The sequence below is a fragment of the Equus quagga genome, chromosome 3 (assembly GCF_021613505.1).
Source record: "Equus quagga isolate Etosha38 chromosome 3, UCLA_HA_Equagga_1.0, whole genome shotgun sequence".
NCBI classification, from domain to species: Eukaryota; Metazoa; Chordata; class Mammalia; order Perissodactyla; family Equidae; genus Equus; species Equus quagga.
In genome coordinates this window covers 66,411,972-66,431,712 of record NC_060269.1, presented here as the reverse complement: position 1 = coordinate 66,431,712, position 19,741 = coordinate 66,411,972, and the positions used below count along the sequence as shown (strand labels likewise).

The 19,741-nt window shown below is 43.9% G+C and overlaps 1 protein-coding gene across 1 annotated transcript in view; it reads left to right on the top strand.

Annotated features, from left to right (window-relative positions):
• DOCK5 (dedicator of cytokinesis 5) overlaps positions 1-19,741 on the top strand; it is a 205,718-nt gene that overhangs the window by 45,651 nt on the left and 140,326 nt on the right. The window contains exon 2 of the mRNA XM_046656390.1: positions 9,009-9,092. Within this exon, the coding sequence (XP_046512346.1) occupies positions 9,009-9,092 (84 nt within the window). The remainder of the gene's footprint in view (positions 1-9,008; positions 9,093-19,741) is intronic.

The following is a 19,741-nucleotide window of genomic DNA, read 5'->3' as shown; positions in this document are numbered from 1 at the left end:
AAACGAGATTGAACAGACTTTTCCATATTTTGGTCTTTGCGGGTGGGACCAGCACAGCCTTTGGTCTCGGGCTGGTTTAGTCACCCTACTAAGGCGACCGTCGTCTCCGTACTCAGCCCACTGGCGCCGTATGCCAGGGTGTCTCGACTCTGCTGGTGGAGAATGTGAACTGTGCCCAGCCCTGTTTGGGGGGTGGGAATTTCCTCCTGTTCTTTGTTCCGGCGGTTCTTTTCCTTGCCCTTGGAGTTTTCTTCACATGCGTGCTGACCAGTCACGAGCTGCAGGCTCCTGTGGCCCCCTCCTTGCTGATTATCCGCCCTGCACCTGCTAGCCACCTTGACCTCTCCGAATTCTCTGCTGTCTCCCATCTCAGGGCGACTCTTGGGCTCTGTTTGGGTTTCTCCTCCCTGCACTTTTGCCTGGAGACTCTTTTCAAGCAGTAAGCAGAGGCGATTGCAGACGTAGCTCATCGGCTGCTCTTTTCTCAGCTGTTACCCTTCTGCGTTGCGTGCTGTTCAGTGTCTGAAAACCATTGTGTCGTATATTTCTCCCATTTTTTAGATGTTTAAGACAATATTTAAGATGTTTAAGACAGTTCATCTGATCCGTGATGTGCTCTCTGGTCCACTATGGCCACAAGTGGGAGTGAAATATGGATTTTTTTCCGAAAGAAAAGTATTCCAAATTCATACTGACATTTCCAATTCAAATAAATTAGCCCAGACTTATTATGTATGTATGTGTGTGTGTGTATATATATATGTATATATAAAATATATATATTTGGACTTAATCTTTTCTCTTATGCTAAAAATCTTGGTTCCAAAGACATTACCAATACTCTTTTCATGTTTCTTCTCATTTTATTCTTGCAATAACCTAAGTAGATAAAATGGGAGTTCACAAATGTCACTTTATTGATGAGGAAACTGAAGCCCGAAAAGAATAAATGGCTTGCCTGAGAATCCAGGGTGTTACTTTTTTGGCCAAGCTGTGGAAAAGTATCTTCAATGACCGGAGTATAATTTGGGTTCAGCTTGGTCTGTCACTTTTCAGCTTTACACACACACACACACACACACCCCTTGGGCTTCCATTTCTTTATTTACGAAACAAGGAGATTTGAACAAATGGTTTCCCAGATCTCTTCAGCATCTGGCTTTCTCCTCAGCTGTTTGCTCTTCTCAGTCCGCTGTCCTTCCAGCCACATATACATACATTCTGTTTTCTCACTGTGCCCTCTGTGGGACGTGACTTCGGTGTATATAATACTGAAGAAGCTTGCGTTCAGTTCTGAGACCCTCCTGAATGTGAGCCATGGGGCAAGGCTTGTCCTGGAACAGGCCCCAGTTAAGAAGTAAGCCCAGGCCCAAAGCTGCCGCTCTTGTATTTGTATTTTCAGGTTGATGTTTTTAAATTGATGGGTTTTCCAGCCTGGTTGGGGATCATTCCTTTTCTCAGTGAACTGTGTTTGGTCTCAGATTCATGTGCATATGGAGAAAATAGTCACTCACATTTTAACTATCATTTCAAAGTGCTTGTTCTAGATTCCACAGTAATCTATGGCTTTTATCTTCTGATTCTCTATTCCTTAATTATGATTTCAGTTTCTCAGTTAGATGTAGTAATCTTAGATCTGACCATTTTTATCTTCGATCTGTTTAATTTTTATTTAATAAGGATGTATACCAAGAAGAAGTGATAGTAATACCTTATTCAATTGGAGGAAAGTGTTTTGGGCTCGTTAATAAGTTAATGTTTTTACTTCATCATTCAAACCCTGCCTTAGTTGCTCTCAGATTCTTTTCTTTTTTACTTTTCCTTAACAAGAAGGAGACCAATTGAAAAGAGTAGAAGCTAATAGGACTATAGGCATGAATGCCATTAGAAGGTGTCCCTTCAAAGCTATATCCAGATTGAGGGTACTACAGTGAGTGCACGATTGAGGCATCATTGGTATTCTGAATAACACCTGGGTTCCTCACTTGGCTCACTGCAGAAATGCTTGGAAGGGGCAGCAAGAAAATGGTAAAATACTGAAATATTCCCTGACTCTCATGCTGCTTCTTAGGGGAGCTCTGTACTTAGCTGCCGGCAATAAAATGGCTTTGCTGTCCTTACGGGCACCTGCATGTATTGTCCAACAGCCTTGACCTTGGAAGGACTCTTGAGGCCATCTTGTTCTGTTAGCGCTACCATCCTTCCTGGTTCCCAGTTTGCACCAGTGATCCACTGGTTTATTGGTAAGGGTGGTCAGGTCTATCTTTGAGGATGTGGGTGCCCCCATGCACAAAGTGGGAAGTTGGACAAGGCAGGAAAGGGGAAGGGAGAAAAGGGAAGGTGACTGCCATTTTCTCGTGGCTACCAGGTGTTAGTCATAGTCCTCGGGGCTCTGCATACATTCTTCTTTTGGGCTTCACACAAAACCACATGAAGAATAGACTGTTGCCTCCATTTTTTTAGAGAAGGAAGCTGTGCAGAAAAGCTCCTTGTGTTTGTTGAGCATAGATTTTTTTGTTCTGTAATTTTAAATTCCCTTGTTTTAGCTTTCCTCCTTTAAGTATCTCATGTAAACTTAATTTCATATTAATTTAAATGAGATCGTTTGCAGGTAATCCCTTGATACCAGTGAGGAAATAAATAAACCATAGTGGAGTCTATATCTGTGAAATATCTCTCCCATTAAAGATATGTTTATCGGGGCTGGCCCCGTGGCCGAGTGGTTAAGTTGGCATGCTCTGCTTCGGCGGCCTAGGGTTTCACCAGTTCAGATCCTGGGCACAGACATGGCACTGCTCATGAGGCCATGCTGAGGCAGCGTCCCACATGCCACAACCAGAAGGACCTACAACTAGAATATACAACTATGTACTGGGGGGCTTTGGGGAGGAGAAGAAGAAGAAAAAAAGATATATTTATCTATTCTATCTATAAGTAGATGTAATCTTTAAAATAGAGATCTCTAAAGAATAACCAATAAATTGGTCATTAAATCCTATAAGAGCCTGCCCATGTGGGTAAGCTGTATAGGTCTGTGTCGTCATCTGATGGCCCCTGGCCTGGATGGTTCTGAGGAGAGATGCAGCAGGATGGTCCTCTCATCCTGAAGAGACTAGTTTGGAGCGTGATTGGAATGGTCAGCATAAAACCATAGATTTTTTACGTCATGGGGTCATACCTCCTGTTGAATCTGATTCTCTGTTCCTTGTAGTAGACTGGAAGTAAAGAGCAAAGGAACAAAGTCCACTTGCCTTCTAGGACATCGTTGCATTAAATCCAAAGTGAAAGTCAAAAATGAGGTGTACCTTATTAGTTTTTACAGTTCTGATGGCTAAAGTAGGCAGATCAAGATAATGAAGAAAATGATCACTTTTGGTCATCTTTTTAATATTCAGAATAGTAGACAACTCAAATAGGAACCTCATTCTGTGTTTCCTGGATACAAGATTCTGCCAAACGGCTAATAAGAAATGTCATGTTTTAGTTATTCTTCAGGGGGTTGTAATTTGAGGGTTCAGGAAAGAACCTAATTTATTAGAAAGGTTAAATACTAGTAATCCACAGACTTTTCATCATCAGGACTGATCCTCGTTTCAGGGCCTATAAGTCTATTCTGTTGGTTTCTTGTTGCATAATCCTGAGACCTCAAATTTCTTTTCTTTTTTCCTCTCTCAGATAAGGCTGGTTTAAAAGAAAAGGCCAAATCAAAGATTTGGTAAAATGCAAACTATTTTACGTTTGTAGACATACTGTCTTGTCGACTTGGCTCTGCAAAATTACACTTTCGTGATGTAAACAGTCAGCTGCTTAGGAAGAATTCCAGCAATTCGTCTTTCCCAACCTTGCACGCAGCAGCCAGCAAGGCGATTTATAGACAGCAACTCCCTGTTCTTGTTTAATTTCCTCAGACAAAACAAGAGATTGTGGTGGTGCCTGCTAGTTCAAAATGGTACAACTTGTTTCTCTTGCCTCTTGTCATCACCTCATGAATCAGAGGATGTGGGAGGCACAGGGACCCTTACAGTCATCTGGTCCAGTGCCTGGTTTACAGATGGGAAACTGAGGCCCGTACTGAGTAACTCATTCAAGGTTGTGCTTGTGTAGGTGAGAGAGTTGAGTGTTCAATTCTGTTTGTGTAAGCCTGAGGATTTCCTTTGTTTCCGCTTTCTCTGTCTGCCTCTATAATGGTTATTCACATTCTGGGAAGAAAATGTGATCCGCTGAGTGTATGAGTTGTATGCCCGTCCTTGAAATGGCACCAGGCTAGCAGACAATGTGACCACCAGTCACTAATTTGTATGATAAAGCTTGGTTTTGGAAGTTGGATTTTCGCTTCCTGAGACAAATCTAAGGTAGACAGCACGTTGACAGTCTGTCAGGCTCTTCTCCTGGTTTCCAAGCTGTTCCAGGGCGTACCCTGGTGGACCAGCCTGGTAAAATGTGGTGGATCGTCACAGGAGCAGCGTTAGGACAGTTTGTAAAGCTGGGTTACTTGGGGCGGGGCATTTTCCCCTCTGAGTCTCAGTTTCCTCATTAAATAATCTGGTACTTGGCATCCACTCCATACGTATTATATATGGAAGTGAAACCATAAAATACAACAGGAATGAGGTGTATAAAGGAGAGGGAGGGAGGGAAGGCATCGTTCTCAAATGCGTAGTTGGAATGAGGAGATGACAGCTATAACTGATTGGGAGTCTTGTTGCCCAAAGACATGAAACAGCTAGTACCAATGTCCTCTAACCCGTGACTTTTCAGTCCAGTGAGAGGCGTCGTTGAAGGGATGTGCATCCCATGTGAATCTTTGAAAGCTTGGGTTGGAAAGGCAGGTTCTCTCCTGTGTAAAAAGCAAAAACTGGCAGGAGAAGTGATTTTCATATCCCTTTCTTGAGTGGTGGGAAACCTCAGCTGCTGCTTCTGAGGAAAGGAGAAGACTCTTGGAGTTTGGGGAAGAAGTGGTGAATAACTGAATTGATTGGTGGATTTTATAAAAGTCACTGTTGTGCCTTGAGCACCTTCTTGGGGTCTAATCCAGTGCCTTGAAATGTGAAAGACACAAAAGTAATGTGTAACCAGGTCCCTCTTCATGAGGGGTTTACCTTCTGATTGGTGACAGATGATAACACAAGATCGTCTGTGATTAATAACGTAAACTGTGTTGGAAGGAAAAGTTGTGGACAAGAGAGAAGAAAGAGACCCATGCAGGCTAGTAGGGAGTCAGTAGTCGTTTCATTTGTCGAATTGAATTGTGAACTTGAGTTTGGATTCTTATGAAGAAAAAGAGAAGCCGTTGTTCCAGGCAGGATAAATCGTGGGTGAGCGCAGAATTTAGGGGAGAATACAAGCCTTGACTGGAGCAGAGGGTAGAGTTTGGCAGATAATGGAATCGAACGTGGATAATTAAGGCCAGAATAATTTTTGGAGAACTTTGATTCTCAGGCTTAGGAATCTAGGATTTAAGGAAACATGTTGGGTTTATGGGGTGTGTGTGTGTGTGTGTGCGTGTATTTATAACAGTCCTTGGTAGGTGTTTGTGCTTGGAGCTACCACTGCCAGGTGCTGCCTTTTAGAGCTTCTGCTTACTTTCCTGATGACTAAGAATGAGGAAGAGATGAAGCTTGGTCAATGCACAACACATTGTGACACAGCAACCTCACTACTTCCTGTTTCGATCTGAGAGCAGGTTGATTCCCTTCAAAAAGAGAGGCCGCTTGAAAAAGATGTGGCTGGAGGTGCACTCCTTCCATTCCCTGATAGATTGACTGTGATGTAAGGAAGAGTCTCAGGTCAAGCTGCAGATACAGGATGCATTGCAGGCTCAGGAAAGAGCAGTAAGGACCCACAAGTGGCGATGACAGGGACACTTTTCTTCCCTTTTTGATGACCTTGTGGGATCTGGCAGATGGATTGAGGGACCATCCTCATGTGCTCAACAGAGCTGCAGAAGCAGGGAACATCGTGGGTTCCCTGGGTCATTGGGTAAATGGATAGAACTGAATCTTTAAGGTGGGTCTTTTTTCGTGGAAGGATGCAGATCACTCCTCAAGAGGGTGAGGGCAGGAAATAAATCTACTTTTTTAAAAAACAGCTTCATTGAAGTCTAATTTACATTCACAAAATCCACCCATTTTAAGGATATAGTTCAATGAGTTTTAGTAAATCTGCAGAGCTGTGGAACCATCACCACAATCTGGTTTTTAGATGTTTCCATCTCCCCAAAAATCTCCCTGGGGCCTACTGTGCTCGGTCACCTTTCTCACCCCCTAGCCCTAGGCAACGAATAATCTGCTGTACTGTCTTTGATAGATTTGCCTATTCTGGACATTGTAAATGGAAGTCTGTGTCGATGAAAATAATCCATAACCAATCTATAAATGAAAATTTGGGTGAGCTTATTCTGAGCCAAAGTGTGAGGACCATGGCCCTGGGCCTTCCTTCCCGAAGGAAGGAAGGGCACCAAAGAAGTGGGATATACAGAGTGGTAATATACCTTCAAAGAGGATGTTTCACGTATGATTGAAATGTCCCTTTTACAATAGTCATGAGACTACTCTGTTGGCACAGCACTTGATGGACACAGCAGGTAGTAGGTCTGCTGTCTTGGTGGGCACAGCAGTGTGGCAGTTCTGTTGTCTCGAGCTGGGTGGTCACAGGAGAGCACAGCATCAGTTCCTAGCCTAGGGAGAGATGCTTATCCCTATGGAATTGTCAGTGTCGGGGGAAGTTGCACCTTTATGTTGAGGGCATTGTTCTTGCCATGGCAAATGTTTAAAGCAGATATACAATGCATGCTCAATGGCCATGTCAGGCCCTTTTGAAAAAACAAAGTCAGGCTGAATTAGGTTTACACCAAATGGCTTCTTTATATGCTCCAACATATCCTATTGCTCGCCATTTCTGTTTGTCACCTAAGATGTGCTTTTCCCGTATGGCTTTCATTTAGCATCATATGTATTTTTTTAAATTTATTTTTTATTTTTATTTTTTTTTTAAAGATTTTATTTTTTTCCTTTTTCTCCCCAAAGCCACCCAGTACATAGTTGTATATTCTTCGTTGTGGGTCCTTCTAGTTGTGGCATGTGGGACGCTGCCTCAGCGTGGTTTGATGAGCAGTGCCATGTCCGTGCCCAGGATTTGAACCAACGAAACGCTGGGCCGCCAGCAGCGGAGCGCGTGAACTTAACTACTCGGCCATGGGGCCAGCCCCAGCAGCATCGTATTTTTGAAGTTCATCCATGCAGTAGCATGTGTTAATACTGTGTTCCTTTTTATTGCTGAGTAATATCCTGTTGTGTGGATATACCATATTTTATTCATTCATTCATCAGTTGATGAATTGTTGCCAGTTTTTGGCCATTGTGAATAATGCTGCCATATTGGTTTCCTATGGCTTTGGTTACAAATTACCTCAAACTTGGTGCCTTAAAACAACAGAAACTTCTTTCACAATTCTGAAGACTAGAAGTCTGAAGTCAAGGTGTTGACAGGCTGTGCTCCTTCTAGAGGCTCTAGGGAAGGTCCCGTTCCTTGCCTGTTCTAGCTCCTGGTGGCTGTGGCAATCCTTGACTTGAGGTCATATTACATCATTGTCTGCCTCCATCTTCACATTGGCTTCTCTTCTCTAAGTCTGTTGAAACTCCCTCTGGCTCTCTCTTATCAGGATACATGTGATTCTATTTAGAGCCCACCCTGATAATCCAGAAAAAACTCCTCCTGTCAAGATCCTTAACTTATGGAAATTTTTTGCCACATAAGGTAACATTCACAAGTTCCAGAAATTTGATGGTAATCTTTTAGGGGACTATTTTTCTGCCTACCACAGCAGCTGTGAATAAAGTTTTTGTGTAGGTGTGTTTTCATTTCTCTTTGTAGATAACTGGGAGTGGAATTGCTGGGTTGTATTGTAAATTCATTTTTAACTTTTTAAGAAACTGCGAAACTTTTCTGAAGAAGCTGTATCTTTATATTTTACATTCCCACCAGCAATGTATGAGAGTTCCAGTTTCTCCACATTGTTGCCAATTGTCTGCCTTTTAAAAATTACAACCTTTCTAGGGGGTGTGAAGTGGTATCTCACTGTGGTTTTAATTTGCATTTCCCTGATGACAGTGGTGTTGAACATCTTTTCATGTGCTATTAGCCATCATATATGATTCTTGGTGAAATGTCTAGTCAGAGCTCTTGCCTATCTTCACATTGGGTTATTTATAGTCTTCTTCCTTGTGAGTTATGAGAGTTTAGTCTACTGTTTTTCACCATGTGGCCCAGTCATTGCCAGTCCGAAGGACTGTGGAGATTGAGATCACCTTGATGAGGAAGTGCTGGGACAACCCAGTTCCCCAGCGTGCTGAGAACTGGGGCAAAGCGGCCATCTCTATTGCACCCTGTGTCAGTCTGTTACTGTGTCAGCCTGTTACTGTGTCAGCCTGTTACTGGAGGTTAGATGGGACTCACAAGTGGGACCCTTTGGCTACCAATTACTGTATCAGGGAAATGGAGAGATGGCTTGTCCTATGACTTTGAGATCATAAGCTCAGTGGTGGGGTAGGCTGGCTGTTGTCTGATGAACAAGGGGACCGACCAACAGACCCCCACAGTATATTCTCATTGTAGCCTGTTTTTTTCTTTCATAAAGCTTATCATAGTTTTAATTAAGTAGTTGTTTCTGTAATATGTTGAATATCTTTCTTCCCCTCCTAGACTATAAAAATTGCCGGGACAGGGACCAAGTGTGTGTGTTTCGTCACTCGGTTACCAGTCTCTAACACAGTATGTGGTACCTAGTAGGCAACCAACCAGTGTTTGTTGGATGGAGGAAAGACTGTAAAATACCAGTAATAGGGGTCCAGGAGAATGTGCTCTGCATTATAGTGGGTGATTCGCGTGAAATCATTAAACAGAGGGTTATTTGTTGAATAAGTGATTCACTAACCACTGAATGTGCTATTTAGTGACTTGTATTTTCCCTGCCACTGATGCCATTTCCCCCTTTTATTTCTCATTTCCAGCGATCTATAACTACAATGCCTCTCAAGATGTGGAGCTCTCCTTGCAGATTGGAGACACAGTTCACATCCTGGAGATGTATGAGGGTAAGTCTGGTTGGCCGTCTGCCAGACGGAGGGGAAGGGAAAACAGTGGAACTGACTTATTAATAAGGCCCTCAGAGCAAACATTGGCGTGCTTCACTTACTTCCTGAAGGGGTGCTGGGAAAATCCAGGAAGTACTCAGGTTGTACAGTCTCATACGGAGGGTGACTTCAGAACAGCCAGCTGAACACATGAGTGCACACATGCCCAGGCACCACAATCACTGTTGGTGAGTATGTTGTGCCCAACCACTGGAGGCAGAAGGATCCGACGCAGTGCTGTGGAGCAGACACGTGGACACTGGGCTGCTGGTGCCTCGAAGGAAGCACTGCTGATTAAGTGTTTTTTTCTACTCAGCACTAAATGTTGCCAGATTGGGGGAGAAATGAGGGAGAGACTGACTGGTGTTGCTGAGATTCTTTCAGAGAATTAGGTCAGCACTGCAGCAGGTCCAGAAAGCCTACTAGTGTCCTTCCTGCAACTAGGTCAGGCTAGGGAGGTGGTTCCAGTTAACCTGTAAATGGGCTGTGGGGCGCTACTCAGGACTCCTAGTTTTTCTGAAAAGCACAGGTCATGTCTGCACCCACCCCACCCCACCCCGCCTCAGGCTTCCAGCTCCAGCTCCAGCTCTCTGAATCCTAGCAGGACTCCTCCACATTCCATGGTTCTAATCCAAACTCCCAGAGCACAACAGGCCACTGAAGTTGAGAATCAAAGCAAAGAACTACCTTTAGGGCCCATTTACTCTCTCTGAAGGTTGGGATAGGAATGTGGTGGGAAGCTAGGCAGATTTTTCTCATAGAGAGAGGCTTGTTAGAACAAGAACTCGGGATTTGCAGGGTCCAGCCACACTTACAAATGCTTATGATGGTGGAATGGCAAAGGTGGTCATCTGGAATCCAGCACAGCTTCCTAGGACAAGACAGGGAGACATAAGATGGGGAAGTGGAGTTGCGAAGCCAGGAGGAAAGGAAGCAGGGTTTGGTTATAGAAAAGGTAAGTCATCTGCCTGATTACACAGAAGACTCTGCCATTACTGCTGCCTCCCTTCAGTGGTAGGCAGAGGGCCGGGGTTTTGTATTATCTTTCTCCCTTCCATACAACTCAGAGTGTAATCGTGCAGCTCCCAGGGGCAGAGAAAAAGGAGGGAGGGCTGTGTGGACTTTTCCCACTCTATTCTCTCTCCTCTGCTTTCGTACTCTCCATCTCAGGTCCAGCCAAACATCGATTCCATGGCATCCTCAAGTCACCAAGTCACTAGGGACAGTCTGCTTATCTTCTCAAGACTCCTTTGCATATTGACACAATAGTCCCCTCAGCCTTACTAAATCATACCTCTTTGTCAGGGGCCAGATTAATTCACTCTTAATTAGTCTCTATGGACACATATTTTTCCATTGTACAGCTAAAAGGCATATGTTCAGTTTTTGTAACTCTTCCATGTGGGCTTGAAAAGAATACATTTTAGGATCCTTGGGTGCAAAGTTCTATAGATGAAAATTAGATTCTGATTTTTCTCATTTTTTTCAAATTTGCTGTATGCTAACTTTTTTCTGCTGTTTTGTTACTGAGAAAACTATGTTAAATCTTCCACCATGATTGCAGTTTGTCTGTGTCTCTGCACAGTGATGTCAGTGTCTTGCTTTATGTACTCTCAGACTTCTTTTTAGGTGCATACAATTTTAGAATTGTTCTATTAAACAATTCCAACTTGTAATCCCTGTTTATTAAACCATTTATCTGTATCTTTATCAGTAGTAATGCTTTTTGCCTTAGTTTATTTTGTCTGAAATTAGCGCCAACTCATTGGCAGTCCAGGGCCCCAGTTTTTGTTCTCCTGGCCCCACAAGGCCATCAGAAATGTTTCTCAGCTTCTCAGCCATTCAGGAACCTTTTCTTAATTCAGCAGATGCCTCAAGAGGAAAGCAAAGCCAAATGCTGACCTCATCTCTCTAAGTTTTGGTCTTTTTCAGATCTTGACCTGGCAGTTCTTCACCTTACCATGTTAGCTCTTAAGTGTGTGTGTGTGTGTGTGTGTGTGTGTGTGTGTGTCTGTGTGTTGTGTTGTCAGGCTTTTCTAATTGTCCTGCAGCGTGTAGCAGGGAAGAGTGCAGAGTTTATCTGAAATAAAGTAGATGATGTCTTTCAAAGTACGTTTTCAAAATGCTTTTTTACTTTTTATGTGACCCCAACATATTTTTTGAAATAGCTAATTGAAGCGCTTTGTCTCACAGGATTCATATTAATGGAAATTTTAAGTGTGCATACTATTTATACTTTACTGAGTATTCTCCCAGTTGACCAGTGATCACTCCTAAAGGTAGCACTCCTGTGGACCAAGCAAAGGTGGTCACTGAGCCTGGTGGAGTATAAATATAAACACAGACACACAAGCACATCCATTTCAAATACCTTCCAGAGCATGAATCCAAAAGCCACAGTGCTCCTAGGGTATTGCAACTCACCCGGAATGCTGGCCCAGCTGATAGACAATCATACAAAACACTGTTACTTTATCAATGCTGCACCTTGAATATGGTGATCTTGCGCATAGTCCTGACAGCAGGAAGCTGATTTTCTTGTTAATTGCTGCCATAAAATACTTGGTATGCCAGCCATGGAATTCTTTTATCTCAGAGAAGGAAGTCAGTGCCCATTCTGTAAAAGTGGGTGTGTGCCAAGGTGTGAATGGGCAGATTTAGACCATCAGCTTACTGAGTTCATTAACCATTAACCGCCGGATGACGTGTCAGCATTACAGAGATTATTATGCTGAATTATGTTTTTAAGTAGTGTTTATTTGATCGGGTTAATTTTTTTAATAGTACCCGCCTTGCCAGATGCAGTGATAGGTTCTTATATCTGCTAAGTACTTAGAGTTCTTGGCTGAGTTCTCAAATTCCTTTATTATTTTCGGCAGTTCAGGACTAAGCGAGGGCAGGAGTGCTGTGAAACATTGAACACGATGGAAATGCTGAGTAATAGCTTGTGTGCTCTCCCTCCTCCCCCATCTCCTCTTTCCTTTAAAAAAAATAAACAAAGTGGAAACACCGACAGGTTTGCCAGATGGAATTTAAGGGCAATGCTGGCACCCTGTTATGGTCCTGGGGCTTTGTGTCTTTGGCTTCTGGTCAGATCTGACCCCCGGGCTCCCCACCTGCACAGTGCCCCGCCCCACCTTTGAGATTTGCATACCAGACCCATGCGTCCTTTTCCGGTGTGGACATGAGTCCACCTTTCTGGAACCCAGACACGAAAAATTCTTTTCTGCCCACGGCAGAATACCACTTAGGGCTCTCCTCTGGCTGTTTCCTGCCCTGTGGTTGAATGAATAATTACGAAAGTGATAACTCTTTGAAGGCAGAGCAGAGCCTGCTCTCTCTTTGTCTGCAGGGCCCGTGCCTAGCGTAGCCCCTGGCATACAGGAGGTGCTCAGCAAAAGTCTGTTGAATGAGGGAAGATAAAATAGAAGACTAGGGCAAGCCTGTTAGAGTAAGGCAAGCGAGTGTGGAGAGTAAGGGGGGGTGGGGTCACCTCCACGAAACCCCCGATATTACAGGGTTGCACTGCTTGTCTGCTCTCCTGAGGGAAATACAGGGGGCTCCAACATGTCCCTGCCCTGTGTAGACTGCGGAAGGAGTTACTGCAGGAGCTTTTTTTTTTTTAATACCAGCTTTATTGAGATATATTTCAAATACCATACAATTGACCCATTTAAAGTCTACAATTCAGTGATTATTTACAAAGTACACCATTCACAGGGTTGGGCAATCATCATCACTGTCTACTTTCAGAACATTTTCATTATTCCTAAAAGAAACCCTGTACCCATTAGTGGTCATTACCCCCCAGCTCCAGGCAACCACCAACCTAACTTCTGTCTCTACAGATTTGCCTATTCTGGACATATCATGTAGTATGTGATCCTTTGTGACTGACTTCTACTTAGCATAATGTTTTTGAGGCTCATCCGTATTGTAGCTGTGTCAGTACTTACATCTTTGTATTGCTGAATAATATTCATTGTATGCATGTATCACATTTTGTTTATCCATTCATCGGTTAATGGACATTTGGGTTGCTTATACTTGTCAACTGTTGTAAATAGTGCTGCTATCAACATTGGTGTACGTGTTTTTGGGTAGACGTATGTTTTCATTTCTCTTGGGTATATGCCTGGGAGTGGAACTGCTGGGTCATGTGGGAACTCTGGTTTAACTCTTTGGGGACCTACCAGACTGATGGCTTGAATTTTTGGCTTCAGAATAGGAGACCATCACCCACAGAGAGGGCTTCTTTCCCTCATCCCTTATCACCAGTTTCTTTCTGTGACCTTGCCCCTGATCTTCATTTGCTATTAAAAATGAGGGAAGGGAGTAGAATTGATGGAGAAGCTATATCCTGCTCTTCTTTTATAGGCCCCCAAGAATTATTTGCCTCCAGAGACTTTTTCAGGGACCACATCCTCAAGGACTGAAGCAAACGTCCTTGCCTTTCTTCAGCTTTGGCACTGGCCTACCCATAGTCATTGCCAGGTCTTTGCTTCTTTAACCAGACAAGGGAATTAGCAACAGATGGAGACAACTGTTCTCCATCTTGAGTGTTCTTTCCCACCCTAGATCCATGGGCATGGCTGAAAAGGAGATCCAGTTGTGGTCATTTATTCATTCAACAGAACTTGCTTAACAAATTTTATGCTCTTATTATGTGTCAAGTACATTTATCGAGCACGAAAGATGTTCTATGCACTGAAGTCAACGGAGTGACAAAGCAGCAAGGTTCCTGCTCTCATAGGGTTTTCATTCAAGGAGTAGACAAAAACAAGTGAACAAAGTAAGTAAACAGAAAAAGCTCAGATACTTATAAGAGCTATGGGCAGAAAAGAGCAGAGGTTGTTGAGAGAGTTGGGGCGGGGGAGGGAGACGGACGGCTGTAGATTAGATAGTTTGTCCCTCTCTGGGTTAACCGTCCCTGGGCAGGACACTTAAACTCTCTTCGTGTCTGGGTCATTTCATCTAAAATCGGGTCACTTCTGAATTGAAAGTGATGAAAGGAAAGTGCTTTGAACAGTAAGGTTTCAGCATCCCTGCTACTGTGAGGCTCTCCTCTCCTGTGATTAACCAGATTCCAGTCACAGGTGATTGCATGGCAGGGTCTGTTCCACCAAGGGGTACTGGTTTCCTGCCTTTGATTCATAGCCATTGGTTAGCTCATTTTCAGCTCATAAACCACTCACAAGCTCAAGAGAGGGTGGCTGGTATTAACGGTGATTTCTGGGGTAAACATAACACAATTGGCCCCCGTTGGAAATAACAAAATGAGATAATGTCTCAAAGGCGTTCCAAGCTCTGCAGAGGCAGGCACAGCGTAGCGTTTTGTATTACTTCAGTATAATTTGTAAAGACCCAAAGGATTGCACGAACAGTCGAATTGGAACCAGAGGAAGTTGGCAATCCTGAAAAGTTGAAAGAAATAAAAAGAAGCATTTGTGCATGTATATAGAGGAGCCTCCAACATCTCTGTGTTATTTCTTCTGTGTAGAATAAGACCAGTTTTAAAATGCACCTTAATCAAGAAATTCACTCCCTTATAATATGAAAAGAAATAAAAAATGGATTATGACTTGAGTTGTACATGTTTTGAATCTCATCTTTATAAAGCGGGCTTTTTTGAGTAAGAATAGAGGGCAGTATTATGACGGGTAGGTAAAGTTACGTGGCACTGAATTTTGGCTCCATAGCTGACAAAAATTTCTAACAGAGACATAAAAAAGAGAGTGCGTTTGAAGATTTTTTTCAAAGCAGAGGGTTAATAAGCATCTTTCTGAGGTGAGGTAATAGAAACCCTGCATTGGACTATATGATACAGTAAGGTCGTGTCGGACTCTTTCCGAGCATCCGATTCGAGAAGATGGAGTGTCACATCGGCCTATCCTGTGTAATAATTAGTCAGCCTGGTACCTTGACATCCCTTTATTGTTTCTCTTTTCTATTCATTTCCTTCTCTATTTGGTCAACCACGCCCAATGGTCATAAGACGAGTGAGAGACAAAGAAAATCAAAATTGATTTTTAAAAATCAGTTATTAACAGAATGTGTAAAAGTTGACTGGGTATATGCTGAAATAAGGCATTTGATGTATTCGTGACTTTCATTTACTTTCGTTACCCAATTAGTCGAGATAATCAAAAGTTTATTGTAATTCAGAACTCACCATGTTGTAGTTATAAAAACAGGGCCTTTCACAAACGTCAGAGGCAGGGAGCCCAACAGCTTGGATTTTATGACAAGGACTGCGTGCGAACATTATGGCACTAGTCTTGAAAGCAGATTAGGCCATGTGGCATTTTGTTGAGAGTGCCGGTCACTTCCCACATCTCTTTGACCTTTACCTTAAGTACAGTTTGTCAGCTATCACTGCTGGGCACAGATGTTCCTGAGATGTGTTTTTCAAAAGATGTGTGTAGCAGTAGGAGTGTGCTGACAAGAAAAACTAATTAAAAAGTAGAGCTGGTGAGGGGCCGGCCCCGTGGCCGAGTGGTTAAGTTCGCACACTTCTCTTCAGCGGCCCAGGGTTCAGATCCTGGGTGCGGACATGGCACCGCTCAGTAGGCCACGATGAGGTGGTGTCCCACATGCCACAACTAGAAGGACCCATAACTAAAATACACAACTATGTACTGGGGGCATTTGGGAAGGAAAAAAAGCAGGAAAAAAAAAAGTAGAGCTGGTGAAAATTCACATCTCAGATGTAATCTTATCAAAAAGAATATGACTTCTCTTGTTTTTCTTTTGAGATACGTTTGAACTTCCTTCTGTAAAATTTATGTTATTTGCCTATGGGCGTATATGAGATCTTCTAGGTTAGGGATCAGAACCCTACCTGAGTGGTGCCTTCATTCAGTTACTTCGTCATGAACTGCTACTTGCAGTCGGCCCATTTGGGCAGCTGCCCATGCACCTAAAGCAAAGATGTTTTGGGGAATGCTCTGGAGGAATGTTCTCATGCACCTTTGGTGTCCCATAAGTTTTGATCTCCAAGGGATCTTGGTGGGATCAAGGGGTCGAGAAGGGGACAAAGTAGTGGGCAAACTTCTTCCATCCCATGTACATACATGCCCACTCATGGCCAATTTCACACCTCTGATGGCGGGGCCATTCACATTATTTCGTGTGTCACTTTTATCAAAAATGCCTTAGGCATCTTATTCCCATTGTGAAACATGATGCCACTGTGGCGCTGGGTAGGACTCAGATAAGGATTAGTGTGAGGAGAAAGTCCTAGAGGAAAGTTCAAAATTGATTGAGGGCAAATAGGAAAAAGATATTTCTCCTTTTGCTTATATCTGGAGAGAGAAGGTTATATGATGTATGCCTCTGCTTTGCTCATAGTAATAGAAGAGTTACGATCTTTAAAAGCATAGAGGGAGACATATGCCTCATAAATATTAACTCTGTGCTCGAGTGCCCCCATCTTATTCAACCCACGGAGGCAAATCGTGCCACAGAAAGCGTCACACGAACAGAAAACATGCTGCCTGAAAAACTCGTGTGCTGCAGATGAGTCTTACAAGCCCGTGAGAACGACGGTCCTTTTGCTTGCCTCTCCTCCAGTTGGAACTCAGACTACAAAGAGATGTGGACAGGGCAAGACAGGAAAGACTTCTTGTTAAACAAAGAGTCTTAGTCTAACCCTTATATTCTGTGTATGTGTCCCCAAAACTTGTCATCTGAACAAGAATGTTAAAGGTGTATGCATTTGAATTTGACAATAGGAATATAAGGTTTTAAACAACTATGTCTAGCAATTTTGTCCATCCTCTCATTGGCAGGAACAATTAACACTAAATTCCTAACCTTGAACGCTTGCTTAGTTTTCACCATGCAAGTTTAAGAATCTGATATTGTAGTTGGACTTGAAGAAATGGGAGGGGTTTGGAGGAAGAATTTTTTTTAATTAGTCTTATAGTCAGATTCATTGAGCACTGAATGTTACGTCAGGCCTCAGAATAACCTATTTTGGTCGCCCTTGAGTCCATTTTGGCTGCATTCAGTCCTCCTCAGGCCCTGGGTCATCCAGCACCACGTTTCTCCATTATTCTAGCCGCTGTCATGTGGTTTTCCTATCACCCAAGTTGTTTCTTCTACTTCTTCTTCTTCTCTTTCCCTTAAAGTCATCTTTTATAACATTTCTTGGGGCAGGAAATTTATTCTGTCAGACAATAAAAGTACATCTTCTGGAGCTCTGGAGCGAAGCCTCCTCCCAGCGTGGCATTCCGGCTGCTCATGTCTATACTTCAGCTTTCTTCATTGTCAGTAATTTAAGAACAATTCAGAGAGGTTCTGCTCCTTTTTCCGGGGAGCATAGACACATGCTTCAGAAAACAAATGCAAGAGAATTCCAAATAGAGTCTCCTTCTGTTGTCAGCATGGGAATCAGTTGATGGCCCTGAGAGAAGGAGCATTGTGGATTGGATTGTGGCATTGAGTACCCTCGGTTTCAGATATTTCTGGCATTCTACACGCCGCTCTGTGCCAGGCGTTGAGCTAGGCTTTGATAGACTCAGCTCAGTTCTTACAATCCTGGGAGATCAGCGTTACTAATGCTAGTTTAATGAACATGAGAGTCAGGGGTGAGAAACTGGAAGACGTTCACAAATGGTAGAGCTGATTCCCTTCATGAATCCGAGGAGAGCATTCTTTCCACAACCCAAGGCCTTTGAGGAAGTGACACTTCTACTTTGGACGTAACGTACAATTTTCCAAAGGAAGTGAGGCTCTTTCTCTTTTCAAATAGCTGTGAGACAAGTTTCCCACACCCCAGATGTGTCTGTGTTGGGGGGGCTCTTTCTAAACTTGCTTCCCTCCCTGGCTCTTCCACCCAAACTCTGCTCTGGCCCGGAGGCTCCCCGCTGCTCCTGAGCACATGGTGTGCTTGGGCCCACTTCACCCCAGCGCCCGCTGCCTCGTCTGCCCTCCACACCACGCCTGCCGCCCGTTTTCAACGGCTGACTCGCTCTGAGCAGGTAGGCACGTCTGTTCTCGGGGAGTGTGGCAGAATCATCCCCCACCCAGAGAGACTGGCGCCCCTCCTGCTTCCCACACACTCCGGGGAAGAATTGCTGAGGCAGAGGGCCACCATTCCTGATGGTTTGTGCAACCGCCTGAGGTGTGGCAGGTGGGCCAGGGAGGGAACATAAGCAGAGAGGTCTCTGGAGGGGTCTCCGACTTCCCTGCGTATAACAGGCTCTCCCTCCCTGTGTGTCTGTGGCAGTGAATGTACAGCTCATGTCCCCGGTGGTCCCTCCTGCCTGTGGGTGTTGAACCCAGCCTTTGGCTGTGACACTCTCGGGAGGTCCCATGTGCTTTGTATTCTCACTCTTGCTTCTTGTCTTTTGCCACTAGGCCTCTTATGCTGGCGCTGCTACTGGGCTCCACCTCCTCTTCTGACACTGCTGATCTGTCATGCCCCTCACAGCGTCTCACCCCTGACTGTCTGGGTCCTCAAAGTGGGGCCCCGTGGTTCACGTTTAGAGTCCGAAAGTATAGCCTTGCTCTTTCATTTTTAGGAGGCATTCCATTGAGGAACTTGAAGCAAGTTTCTTAGTGACCGAGTGGGTCTCAGGGACAGTGCAGAGTGTCACATTGGAGTGCGTTCCTCACTTCACCTGACTTGTTGTCTGAGCTAAGGCACACGTATTTCCAGCACCTCTGCATGCTATTAGTTTCCTATCTTATGGGGGCCTCCTCTGCCCCTTCAGAAGTCAAGGCAGCCTTTATCTCTCCTCTAATCTCCGTGTCCTTCTCAGGAAGCTTAGGTGGTTTCATGAAAAGAGCAGCCTGCACTGAAATTCCAGAAATCCTGGCAAGCTGGACATGCAGGTTTGTGTCTTCCTCTCACCTGTGTCTCTCTGTTCCACTAGCAAGCAGATTAGAAAGTCTTTGAGATCAGGGGTTGGGGTTTATTATACTCTCAGACTCCCACAGAGCCTAGCAGAGTGCTTTATAAAAGTGGGCCTCTTGAAATATATCTTGCTTGGTTAATTGATTCCTCACTCACAACCCTCACCCCTTTTTCATCCATCCTGCAACTTGGTGCTGATGGTAACAAAACCAGTATAAGAATTGAGTCGCAGCAAATTCATTGCTACCACTGATAAAACTGTGTGCTGCATCTTATCATTTCAGCTTCCTTGAGCTGGTTGGGTAAGTTAGAGAAACGCAGCACCGGAGAGGGAAATTAGAGCCAATAGCAAGAAGGACTAACTGCTGGCAGGGTTACTTTGCTTTAAAAAGGAAAGAAAAAGCCACATTCAGAAAATGAGAAGGGAATTGGCAAGCCAGGTGGTGATGTTGATTAGACTAGAGGAAATGTTATTTCCTCCTCCCACCGAGCTTCAGGGTATCTGAGTTCACAGAGAGCTTTCCTGGTTTTGCAGTGGACGTTTGCATGTGTCGTCTCCCCGTTCTGTTCTGTCAGCTGTGATTTGGATCGCTCCTCCCCACCACCACCTGGACCAGGTCCCTCTGCCTGTCTAAGGGTGTTTGCTGGTTGAAAGTAGAAGTCTCTGACATTCCCATCTATTGTTGGCAACCAGAAGAAACCTCGGTATTTTTAGCTATGGAGTTAGATTTTATGAGGTAATGAAATG